The sequence below is a fragment of the Erpetoichthys calabaricus genome, chromosome 3, assembly GCF_900747795.2.
Source record: "Erpetoichthys calabaricus chromosome 3, fErpCal1.3, whole genome shotgun sequence".
In the NCBI taxonomy this organism is placed as follows: domain Eukaryota; kingdom Metazoa; phylum Chordata; class Cladistia; order Polypteriformes; family Polypteridae; genus Erpetoichthys; species Erpetoichthys calabaricus.
The window spans coordinates 93,843,595-93,856,837 of record NC_041396.2 but is presented as its reverse complement, the minus strand read 5'-3'; the positions used below and the strand labels follow the sequence as shown (position 1 = coordinate 93,856,837).

At 40.5% G+C, this 13,243-nt stretch overlaps 1 protein-coding gene across 1 annotated transcript in view; it reads right to left on the bottom strand.

Moving 5' to 3' along the window:
• lemd1 (LEM domain containing 1) overlaps window positions 1–13,243 on the bottom strand; it is a 73,223-nt gene that overhangs the window by 15,224 nt on the left and 44,756 nt on the right. Inside the window, exons 8-9 of the mRNA XM_051924695.1 lie at window positions 1,801–1,893; window positions 1,142–1,228 (exon numbers count right to left, since the gene is read on the bottom strand). Of these exons, the coding sequence (XP_051780655.1) occupies window positions 1,142–1,228; window positions 1,801–1,893 (180 nt within the window). The remainder of the gene's footprint in view (window positions 1–1,141; window positions 1,229–1,800; window positions 1,894–13,243) is intronic.

Below are 13,243 nucleotides of genomic sequence, written 5' to 3'. Positions count from 1 at the left end.
TAAACATATGGTTTGTACTTCGCGGATTTTCTTATTTCGCGGGTGGCTCTGGAACGTAACCCCCGCGATGGAGGAGGGATTACTGTAGATGGTTTCAGAATATTTAGTAATGTAATGAAAGGGTAACTTTTACTCTTTTAGTACTGGAAGAACACAAAATTTAAATAATGCAAGCTAAAATAAAAACCTTTGCTATTGTATGGCAAACCACTTTAAGAAAAAAATATGAACATTAGATCAACTGGTGATTTAAATTTAACCCTGTATGAGTGCATGCTCCCAACCTCTCTCTCCTCTCCTCATGTATGACTGTGTGTTTGAGTGGGTTCTACAATGAATTAGCGCTCTGTCCATGGTTGGCTACAGCATTGTGCGCAATACCGCAAGGAAAGGTTCCAGCCCCACATAGTCCTGTAATGGATTTATCATGTTTAAGAATGTTATGTTACTATATACAGCAAATGCTGAAACATACAGAATTGAGTAGTCCTTGAAACCCAGAATCTGTCCAGCTTCTTCAAATATTGTACTTGTAAGTTAACTTCATTAGAATAACAAGATCTAAACCTGAATACAAAAATAAAATTGATTTTACAGTAATATATTGCTTAAACTGTTAATATTCAAAATCATTAACAAAACAATGTGGACATGGCCAATTAACCGTAAATGTTTACAGGACTGCAAATGGCTAACCCAAGCTGCTAAGCACCAACTAAACTTCAGTGTAATTTTCTATAAGAAGATTTTAAAAATGTCTTTAAAACATATGACAGAAGCAGTTAAATAAGAAAAACCAAATTATTCTAACTATTCGATATAGCTGCAAGTAAACTGGTAAATTTCAGCCATAGTTAAACAAAAAGCAAGCTTGCTTCATACTATTCCCATTCACATAGATAATAATTAAGATAATCATAAAGGAGGAAAATGTGCTCGAGCAAATAGAGGCAATGACACTTCAAGACCAAGTGACAACCTAAAATGGAAATATCTCAAAGACTATAATCATGCAGGGGAATGAAAGGGAAAAATTCTCCAAAAGCTGACAGCCACAAGGTCATAAAAACAAAAGTGCCCTAGTGAGAGAGCTTTTGTAAACTACTCAAGTGCAGCATGAATACAAATCAGCAATATCTGCCTTATTTTTCCGCTTGAAAAGAGATGCCTGGGGCGTGTTGGTTGGTGTTCTATAAGTCATCGTACTTTTGTCCGACATTATCTGTGCCTGCAAATGTAATAAATAAATCATTAATTATCCAGGCTCTACATCACTGTAAAGACTCAAAAGAAAATACATTATTTGTTAAAAAATAAAAAGCTAACAATGTTCAGAACCTCAACAATTACATCTGAAAAATGTGTGGTTTGATGCATTATTGAAAACAAAGCACTGAAAATAAGATTTTAAGACATTATTATTGATTTGAAAAGTAGTTTTACTTTATTTTGAGGATTTAAATATTATATTAAATTCATAATAATGTCAGTGCCTTAAGAAGTACTTACATGACCTATTTTTGTTAAACAATGTTGAAGAAAGCAATAATTGACACAAAATGCACAAATAAGGTTCCCAAAATGTTGCGTCATAAGCAGTTACGTGAAAAAAGAAAAAAAAACTCCTCTTGAAGGGGGAAAAAAAACAGAGTGGATCAATCACTTGCTTCCAATTTCATTCTCATCTCTAACTCTACATGATATGCTTTTGCTATTAATTTAAATTGCAATTCATTAAACAACAAGACTTCTGATTTCATCTTCTTTAAAGGATTAAAATTTAATACGAACAACCTTCACCTTGAAACTGTCAATGCTGCGCCTCCTTTTCTCTGCAATGCTTTCATCCTTTCTGAGTGCTGCGCTTGCTTCTGAAAGGGATATGTGTTCAAGCTGCATTTAACATGGAAATGAATTGTTACTTCATCTATAAGAAAAATACACTACATTTTCTAATCAAACAATGAAAAACGGCTTTCTAAAATCATGTTGGGACACCAAACGAAATTCAAAATGTCACAGAGAGCAAGTGAATAAAGTATTTGAAAGTCACAGTGTTACACAGTCCATATATACATTATGGCCACATTGTCAATGGAATCCAAACAAAGGCAATTCTGGTATTAGTATAATTACAATCATTGTCTAAAGAATGTGCAATTCAATACTTTATATTTTAAAAATATGTTTTAAAAATAGTATTGCTTCTCTATAACTACCTAAACAAATCAGTAAATCTCAAAAACATAATATGGTACAACAGGTGGTCACATAAACATGCAAGAGTGAATTTCACTCATGTATCTGACAACTTTAGTAGCAAACTACACAAAATTATTCAGTATGAAACAAGGTTTATTACAGCTTTATTTTAAAACATATCTGCCACTGTAGGTAACACACTTTTTTTGAAAGTCTAGCTTTTCACATTTTAAAACATGTGGGTTAATGTTCTTAGCAAGGTTTTGAAAATACAGCAGTTGCAACAAACTCATCAGTATTTTTTTTGTTTCTGAATGTTCAAGTGACCAGCATGGTGGCACAGTGGATACGTGTAACTATCTTAGTGCTTCTGAGATCTTGTTTTGATAATCCCAAGAGGGGGCAGTGTTTGTGCAATTTTTCTCAAGTACTCACATTTTCTCCCTCATCCCAAAAGACATGAAGTGTGAGTGTTTCCAGTAATTGCCTAACATTCTATTCAGCACTCAATGTTGCTGGGACAAGATGTGGTTTTGATGACTCTTTGAATGTTTTGGAAAAGGCATGTGTATGCTATGTGGACTGTAATCTGCTGTGCGTGGTGGATTTCTGCCTTGCCTGCTCTGGCTCTCTGCAACCTAGATTAAGCAGTTAGAGGGAAAGAATGGAAAGATACAGTAAAAGAAAAAAATTAATTGATCTGCAAGGAAAAATGGGGGGTGGTGGCAGCGAACAAACTTTTCTGGAGCATGTACAAGCTATGTTTTAAACAGAATAATATGAAATCATAGATTACATATCTGGGCTGGAGCCCTGCCCGGGATTTGTTCCTACCTTGCACCCTGTGTTGGCTGGGATTGGCTCCAACAGACCCCCGTGACCCTGTGTTAGGATATAGCTGGCTGGACAATGACTGACTGACTGAGATTACATATCTTAATATGTGCTTTTACTACATTTATTCATTGACATTTTTTTCAGTAATTGAAAATAACCATTTAATCAATAAGATCTAAATATAATAATACTGTCATTACATTAGTATCATGTGAATGAATAAACTAATATAATTTAGAATACTTTGTAAAAAGATCTCCTTAAAATTGCTTTTGAAATAAAACACTTCAAGTAAGTTTATAAGTCACTTTGTCTGGTGCTGGAGACATACTGTTGTGAGTTTGTGTTTGCATTTATACAATTATGAAACATTAGCTGCTTAATAACACTTCACTATTATTTACTGTAAAATCAGTGTAAATTAGGTATTTTTCACATTCTTTGAAAGGAAGAGATTATAACAGTCACTTGGACCAAGTTTATATTTTAATCAGAATATTCTGGGAGCCAGTAGTACAGTGAGGCTGGGTGCTGGACATTCTGACAGACAGACCCCAGTTGGAGAAAACTGGCAAAAATAACTCATTCATGCTATTCACCAATATTAGTGTTCTGCAGTGCTGCTATAATAGCCCACTGCTACACATTCAATTAATCTATGACTATGCAGCAAAACATGAGAGCAACAGCATCATCACGTTTCCGAACAACACCAATGTGATTTTCCTCATCAGCGCCAATGATGACGTTTTTCTAGAGGATGCTAAAGAGCTGTGGGGTGGGAACTGAAACAATAGTGATCTTTTACTGCTGCAGTATTTAAAGTATTCTGATCAGATGCATCATGGAATAGTTTGGAAACCTGTCTTATAAGGGCCGCAAACTCCTCCAAAGGACTGTCTGTACAGCTTCTAAAATCACTGGGGCTGACTTTCCACGGTTTCATACCCAACTCAACACTAGCTCAGTGGAAAGCTGAATCCATCATCTCTGCTGACAGCCATCCAGTTCTTCATTTGTTCATCAAAGAATTATATTGCTGTCTTAATTCCTGAAGCTAATGCTCTTTGAAAAGGTTGTTAAACAAAGACACATCCTAACAGATAGCTTCCTTACATCATAAGTTTAATTTAAGTTAGTTCCATATAGGACCTTGTCACGCACGCGCGCATGGGGAGCCACGGAAAGACCCGACGAGCAGCGTAACACATCGTGCCAGGGGATTAAGGCGGGGTACTTACCTTACTTTCTCTTCTTCCCACAGAAAGACAGAAACAACGTCACCGTAACTCTCCCTGGACTCAGTAAAACACGTGCTGCCACTTCCGCATTCCATCCCTTCCTCTGGTCCCCCCTTCATGACGTCACGGCTCCCATACTACACTTCGGTTCCTCCCAGCATTCCTGTCGCCAGTTTCTGGTCCCTCCTTATTTAAGTTCCCTCCAGACACTATGAAGATGTCTGTAGTAATGATCAGATGCCATAACTTTGACCGTAATGTTTTGTTTGAAATATTTCTGTACAGTATACAGGGCCGGAAACCCCAAACCTTTGTGACGTTTCTGACTCCTTATTACAGTGGCGTAGCCGGCAGGATACATTGTCCGAAGAATGTCGGAAGGACAAGACCTAAATACAGTCCTCACTAGTTTGGTGGGCCAGCTTCAAGTCCTACAGCTGGAACAGGCGCCATGAAGTAGGAGCTGGCGGAAACCAAGACACGGCTCGCGGCAGCAGAAGCCCGCACGGCCTCCACCTCCTCCGATAGTACCGCTCACAGACGTGGATGATATTGAAGCCTATTTATCCACTTTCGAGAGGACTGCCTCTCGAAACAAACGGCTGTGGGAGGAATGGGCATCCATACTCGTGCCGTACTTGAAGGGTATCGCGCAGAAGGCCTATCACGACCTCCCCGTCGAGGAAGCCGCTGTGTATGACCTCCTTAAGGTTAAAATCCTGAGTCGCTACAGCGTCACGTCGGACCAGCAGGCGAGTGAGTGGAGGCTCTGGAGGTATGGTCCCGATCGCCCAGGCCGAGCCCAGGGTTTTGAATTCTGGGGTAAAATGGGGCGCTGGTTAAGACCAGATATAAATCAGGGTCGACAGATAGTCGAGCAAGTGGCCTGTGAAGGCTTTGTTAACGCCATGCCAGATTATCTCGCCCAGCAGGTCCGACAACATCCATTTAAGGATATGAAGAGCCTGTTAGACGTATTGGAGCGTCAGCTAGCGGTGAACCGAGTCGGGGGGCCGCAGAGGCTGGCTCCTGGTACTCGACAGGGACGTGTCGCTACTCCTGAGCTCTTCCACCGCCCCACAGAGCCACCCAGTAAGCCAAAAGAACGAACCCCGGCTTTGCCATGCTGTTTCAAGTGCGGCGAAGTCGGGCACACCCTACCTGCCTGACCGCAAAATGTGGAAATGATGGGACTGCACCTGGGCCAAAGGAGAAAAGTACTGTTCTTTGTCTAATCCTCTGGCTGTCCCGAACACGGGAGTGGTTTTGATTAATGGGCACTCGGTGGTGGCCTTGTTCGATTCCGGGAGTAACATTACCATTGTTGCTCGCCGTTTTATACTACCGTGACAGTGGGCACCCCAGCATGTGAGTGTAACTTGTGTACATGGGAAGACCAAGTCATATAGGTCCGCTAACAGTTATATAACCCGGAAGAGCGAACCGAGACGCTGTTATGTGGCCGTGTTGCCCGAACCACCCTTTCCAGTTATTTTAGAACAAGACTGGTCTGAAAACAATTGCGGTAGAAAAACTACCACTCCTACCGCCAGGTTGGGTTTAAGTATGGACGGACAGGGCACCGTCACCGCGGCTCCCACGCCGTGCAGTTCGGTGAGTACTGATGACGCAGGCGTGCAGGGGGAAGACTTTTTTCTGACGGACCTTGACCCGGAAGTACTGTCAGAGCATGTCAATGACAATCCTCCGGCTCCAGCTGATCCTTTAAGCCGCATGGACTGTCAGTTTAAATCCATACCAGCGTCATTTACATGAGAGCAATGCAATGATGACTCTCGTTGCCCGGAATGCTATTGTTTCGGTTGACGGCAATTCGCCGATTGCTCCCATACCACCGGGACCCTACTTCGTCTTAGAAAACGATCTGTTGTATCAAGTCGCGTATCACGAAGGCGAGGTACGGAAGTTGCTGCTATTGCTGCGGACCTACCGGCGGGAGGTCTGTGAACTGGTTCACGCCCACCTCCTTGTTGCCCATCTCGGGGCCGAAAAAACACTCGAGAGAGTAAAATTCAGATTTTATTGAGAGGATCGGAGTCGATCTTGAAGGACCCCTGGTGCCTTTGACACGTGGCCATAAATACATACTGGTCATGGTGGATTATGCGACTCGGTACCCAGAGCCGGTTCAATTACGCTCCGCTACTACTAAAAATGTCGCACGGGAACTGGTACTTTTATTTTCCTGAGTGGGCATACCTAAAGAAGTCCTCATGGACCAAGGTACGCCCTTTACTTCGGATACGTTCATATTAAGCATCTTAAAACGTCTGTTTATCACCCTCAGAGGGATGGGTTAGTGGAACGATTTAACCAAACCCTCAAACAGATGCTCCGCAAGGTAGTCGACGCGGACGGTAGGAACTGGGACCAACTTTTACCCCTTGTCCTGTTTGCTTACCGGGAGGTGCCTCAAGCCTCCACCGGTTTTTCCCCATTTGAACTTTTGTATGGCCACCAACCCCGGGGCCTATTAGACATTGTTAAAGAAGGATGGGAAGGGGAGGCACTTCCCTGCACCAATATTTTGGAGTACATCGCACAAATGCGCGAAAGGCTAGAGAAAATTCGGCCGCTTCTCAAAGAACACGTGTCGAAAGCTCAAGCTGCGCAGACGCGAAATTATAACCGAAGCACCACCCTCCGAGAGTTTCAGCCGGGAGATTGTGTGATGGAGCTCGTGCCTACTTCCCATTCCAAATTGTTGGCCCTTTGGCAGGGCCCGTACAAGGTAAAAGAGAGAAAGGGGCTTGTCGACTATTTAGTGAAACAACCGAATAGGAGACGGAGCGAGAGGGTGTATCATGTTAACTTGCTGAAACCTTCGAGGGATTGGGAGGACCGCTCTCACCCAGCGAATGCCCTCTACCTTTTCTCAGAAAAAACAATCCTTAACCTCGGCCCCAATTTGACAACCCTTCAGAGGCAGGAGTTAGAAAGTGCTATCTTGTCCGTTCCGGAAGTAGTTGGCGAGACACCTGGCCGCACCTCGCAGATTGAACACGACATTGTGACAGCCCCGTGGGTGGTGGTACGGGAATGCCCTTATCGCCTCCCGGAAGCGAAACGGGCCGAGGTGGAGCTGGAAGTACAAAGGATGCTCGATATGGATATTATAGAGGAGAGTCACAGCCCCTGGTCCAGTCCCATAGTCCTCGTTTCCAAGCCTGACGGCTCATGGAGATTCTGTAATGACTTTAGACGTCTTAATCAGGTCTCCAAATTTGATGCCTACCCTATGCCCCGAGTGGACAAGCTCCTCAAGCATTTGGGTACGGCTCATTACCTGACTACTCTTGACATGACTAAAGGATACTGGCAGATTCCTTTAACGGCATCCGCTAAAGAGAAAACAGCTTTCAGCACCCCTAGTGGGCATTGGCAATATAAGGTCCTCCCATTTGGACTGCACAGAGCCCCAGCTACCTTTCAGCGTCTGGTAGACAGAGTGCTAAAGGCCCACCAGTCCTATTGTGCCGCCTACTTGGATGACGATGTCATCTATTCCAGCACCTGGGAGGAACATATTTTGCAGGTTTATGCCATCCTCATAACACTAGCGAGGGCCAGCCTCCGGGTAAATCCGTGCAAATGTTTTTTCGGATTTAACGAGGCTAAGTATTTGGGCTACCTGGTGGTAACCTGCAAGCCAACGCTGATGCTCTCTCCCGGGTTCACGCCAACCGACCTGATGGGTCTGGGCTGAGGGGGGGGGTCATGTCACGCACGCGCGCATGGGGAGCCGCGGAAAGACCCGACGAGCAGCGTAACACATCGTGCCAGGGGATTAAGACAGGGTACTTACCTTTCTTTCTCTTCTTCCCACAGAAAGACAGAAACAACGCCACTGTAACTCTCCCTGGACTCAGTAAAACACGCGCTGCCACTTCCGCATTCCATCCCTTCCTCTGGTCCCCCCTTGATGACGTCACAGCTCCTCCCAGCATTCCTGTCGCCAGTTTCCGGTCCCTCTTTATTTAAGTTCCCTCCAGACACTATGAAGATGTCCGTAGTAATGATCGGATGTCATAACTTTGACCGTAACTTTTTGTTTGAAATATTTTTGTACAGAATACGGGGCTAGAAACCCCAAACCTTCTTGACGTTTCTGACTCCTTACTACAACCTGAAAAAAATTATATTCCTTTAAAACTAAAACAATACTTTGTCTGTAGACTTATTAGCCCTAATGCGAAACAAGCCTGAAACTGATAAAAGAACATTATCCCTTAGTGTTTTTGGAATTGAAAACAATGTCTCAGTAATTTATTTTTCAAATATATGAAACTTTTCCTCAGAAAACAAATGCAAAGATTCAGATTCCTTTTCAGACTCTGTGGTACCCTTTTTCCTCTTTCATATTAAGATGTCAGCTTTGCCAACCACGTAACCATTAGATGATAAAACTTAAAAGTTGGAAGGATAAGGACAGGAAATGCAAAAAGGGAGTAATTAGATAACAAACTGGTAGGTCCCCATAATTGTGAGACCCAGAATATTAATCTAAACTTTGTAGAACTATCATTTAAGAATATTACATCTATGCAATGCATCATAATATCACTTATTACGGAAACAATGAGTGTTTGCAATAGTTTTACACATTATTTTTAAGACAACGTGGAATTCAGGCTTATAATGTTTAGTTGTATACATTGTTTATAACTAGCTTTACACTAGAAAAATCAAAAGCAATAAAGTCATATATCAAGTAAGCTATAATCACAAAAACAATTGCTAGCAGACATGTAAACTGTTGAACTACATTATGGGAACTTATAGGTGCAGAGCATGCAATTCAGAAAATGCATCAGCAATACATTTTGTTTAATGGAGACAATTATGGGTAAAGTCAAGCATTTTCAACTGCAATACATAATAATAATAAAATGCCCAGACAGATGTGTGAATAATTTGCAAATTCGTTTAAAATACACAGGTTATATTTTTCCCCCTTTCCCCCCTCATAATGAAAATGGTTAAAATTACTTTTTTTCCTTTAAATAGTTGTGTGGCGATTCAAATACTGTATATGCTTCTTTCTTTTGCTGACAATATATTACCTTACAATAATTGTGAACTTTATAACTGCTCACACCAGAACAGGACTGGAACTTCAATTTTTATTTTCTAAATTAAAAGAATTCTGTAGCATAATTTGGGAGTTGTTCTTGGAAAGGCATGAGCATAAGCAAAGATGGAGGACCTTTAGTTTCATGACACTTTCAAGAATGTGGAAGCAGTTAAGATAAGCTATACTGGACTGAGGTTATAAGGTGGATGAACTGTTAATGATCTCCTTAATAGTCTAAGTGATCGCATGCAGATACTGCTTACAGTGATATTTTAGATTTTATCTCTTTATTTTCATACCTGCTGTGGGCTGGCACCCTGCCCAGGGTTTGTTTTCTGCCTTCCGCCCTGTGTTGGCTGGAATTGGCTCAAGAATCAAGACTGAGATACCTAGTTTTGACCAGCCAACTTTAAAGTAGTTGGATTGTAAATTACCATTCTCAATGATGATCAATGAATGGTCAAGCAGAAAATTAGAGAAAAACGTTTCCAGAAGGTAAGGAAAAGAAAAATCTGTGGATTTCCAACTACAATTAACCTCTGATTTTGCAGCATTAGTGTCCAAAGACAATAACCTATAACCCCTTTCCAGTCTCCATACTGAGCCTATAGGAGGCGTGCCAGTAGAGGACAACAACGCAAGCATGATACCCCCTCCATATCTCTCACCAAATGCACCATGAATGACTACTGGACAATAATAAATAATTTATGAAGCAAAAACAGGGCAGCAAATGCTGGAAAAGAGCAGGAATATGAAAGCAAAAAGTAAACAGAAGAAGTAGATGGAGTCCAGGAGAATGAGTAAGCTACATGACCTGCAGTCAGGCACCAGGAGGCCAATGCATTACTGCACAAGTAATGGTGCAATTCACAATTCTCAAAAACTGAAGAATATTAACTGTAACCTAAGGTACAGTATTACAATCGTTCCCCCTCCCCAACTGTAAAAAATGAAACCTGCCTGCTCCACCAATAAGAAAAGAAATCTTTGGGAACCCTGTTAAAACAGTAAACTATAGCATCACGCGGACAAATAAAATAACAGATCAACAATCTCTTAAGTATGTGTTAACTGTTTTCTGCCTGCAAATTAACAATGGCTTCCATTGCTTCCTTCAGGAAGTGGCAGATTATATATTTGGAAGCCTGTAATAGTTTAAATGACAAGCCAAATATAAAAGATTGGCTACAATTCAACCTCATGTTCCCTTTCTGATAACTGGAGCCATAACCTTCCATGACTGTGCTGCGGCTGGACTGTTTTCTGGAAAGAATACAATACGCTGACCATTGTATGACAACCTGTAGTTCAGAATAATTACTGTAAGAAATTTCAGAATCTGAGGCAGAATGTGTTGCCATTTGAGGTACTTATTCTATAGCACCTCTCCATCTGAGGAGAAAAATCACGCATTTGAAGATTTCAGTAGGATCCCCTTTTTAAATATTACTGATTTTATGCAAAGAAAATAACATTCCATACGATCAAGTCAAACTTAACAAAACAGAATTCAACCCCTACCCAAGAGAAAGAGAGGAGAGCCAACAACAAGAGCAAATCTTTAAAAACAACAAAGAAGGGAGAATACCCTTTTCCCCAATATAAATGTTTATTCTAAATTTTTTTAATCAGATCTTGCCATATTTTGAAAAAGTTTTAAACCGATACACTAAGTAAGAATTTGATTTTTTCCAATTTCAAATAGTATAGAACATCACTTACCCACTAACTTAACAGGTGTCTAGGATTCTTCTTGTTGAACAAGATAAGTCTACATGCCAGCTGGTGAAGGACAATCAATTTGACTTTCTCCTACTTTAAGCCCACCTGGGAGCTGACCAAACACAGCTGTTAATGGTTTAATAGTGATTGTGACATCAAGGTTGTCTGACAGGCCTTCAAAGTTTTTTGTCAAGAATGATGTTAATTTGGTGCACTTCCAAAACATGTGGCCCAGTGACACTTTATCTAGTCTGCAAGATTTGCAGGTTGGATTTTGCTCAGGATGCATGTTTGACAAATTTAAATGAGATAAATGTGCTCGATAAAAGATTTTAATGAATGACTTTTTTAACGACTGAATGCTTTGTACATATGGCGCTAGAGTGTATTCTATGCATGGCTGCCTTCTACTCCTTTTCTGGGATGTTAAGTGAAACATCCTTTCAACAACCTACCCTGGGCTCTTTGAAAGACAGGGACTTTCTTTGTATAATGTTTTTATATATTATTGAGATGCTGTCTAAGTCTTCAAGACCGATGAATGTTTCTTCTGGAATACAAATGGGTGGGAGGTGAGGAAAATTAGACAGGTTCCTTTCAGAAAAGTTTCTACTTTGTAATTAGTGCAAAAATTATGTTGATGAGAAGTTAAACTTGAAGGGTAATTGTTTATAAGATGCAAAGACATTATCTATATACACTTCTCTAAATGCTTTAACCCCAGGTACAACAAATAAAAACTTCTCTGCCTTAAAGTGCTCCTGCATTGGTTCCATATTCTGAGTGATTGATGGACATTTGTATTATTAGTATATTGATGATAATTTGTATTTACTGTGGCACAAAGTAGGGCATAAAAAGAATTACAGCAAGATTTTATTTCTGCAGCAGACCAGGCTTGTATGTATTCATTAATTTGTGTCAATTCCTAGGTCTTTATAGCTTATATACTTGCCGTCCAGTAATAAAATTGAAAGTTGCCCCACTCTGCTTTAGGTCTTTGTAGAGTCGCCCTTTGGATGTGTAGATGTTTCAGATTCCAAATAAATGAGGATATAAAGGAGTCTAATTTCTTAAAGAACGATTTGTTAATATACAGTATATGGGGATGCTCTGAAATAGAAAATGAAGCTTGTGAAGGATTTACTGATTTTCCCTGCTAATGTGAGATGGAGGGTAGACCATCTAATCATGTTTTGTTTTATTTTTACATGCTGATAGTAAAATTTTGTTGAAACATATCTTTATATTTACTTGTGATGTTTGACTAGGTATTTATACTGATCTGCTAAAATAAATGTGTCCAGTCTCACATAGTGCGTTACAGAGTTCACTGGAAGGAACTCTCTTCCAGAATCTCCATTCATAGTATGCTCTATTAGTTTAAGAATATTAAAATGTGTTCCTGTTTTCCAATCCTGTGTGCTCAATGATGCAGTCATGTCCTCCAGCATTTGGTTCTGTTTGTCACTGTAACCTATAGCTTTCATCTATGTTGCAAACTCTAGCCAGTTCTGCTAGAATACAGCCTACATAGTTACAAGTTTTTCTGCTCTAAATTGCTTTATATTGTTGAATATCACATCCATATTTTATACAAAGGCAAGTTCAAGCATGATGGACTCCATACAGTGAGCCTTATTTTCTGGACCTGAGATTTCATAATGGGCCCTTCTAAACTGAGCTGACATTTTTAAATGCTCAAGTGGTAAGCAGCAATTTATAATGTACTAAAATAAAAAAATAGGAGGATAATACATGAAAAAGACAGACAAGCAGCAGTGGTATTTCATATCCATCTGCAGTCAAAGATCACATGGGCCCCTTGGTCTGTTTAAGTTTGGTACTGTACCTGCCTAGGGCAGGGGTCGGCAACCTATGACACGCGGAACGATTTTCAATGGCACTCTGATTGAATTGAAATATAGTAAAAAAAAAAAAAAAAAAATTTAATTACAGTGCACGCGTTCATGCCCTCGCTTATGTTTTGTGTATGTGATTCATATGTAAATGGAAACCATGTGTTCAGTGCAAGCAGTGGTATGTTAAAACAAACCTCGTTATTGTATTTTAATTACAGTGCATGCGTTTGCGCTCCACGTCCCCACCTACGTTTTGTGCATGCGACTCACATGTAAGGGTT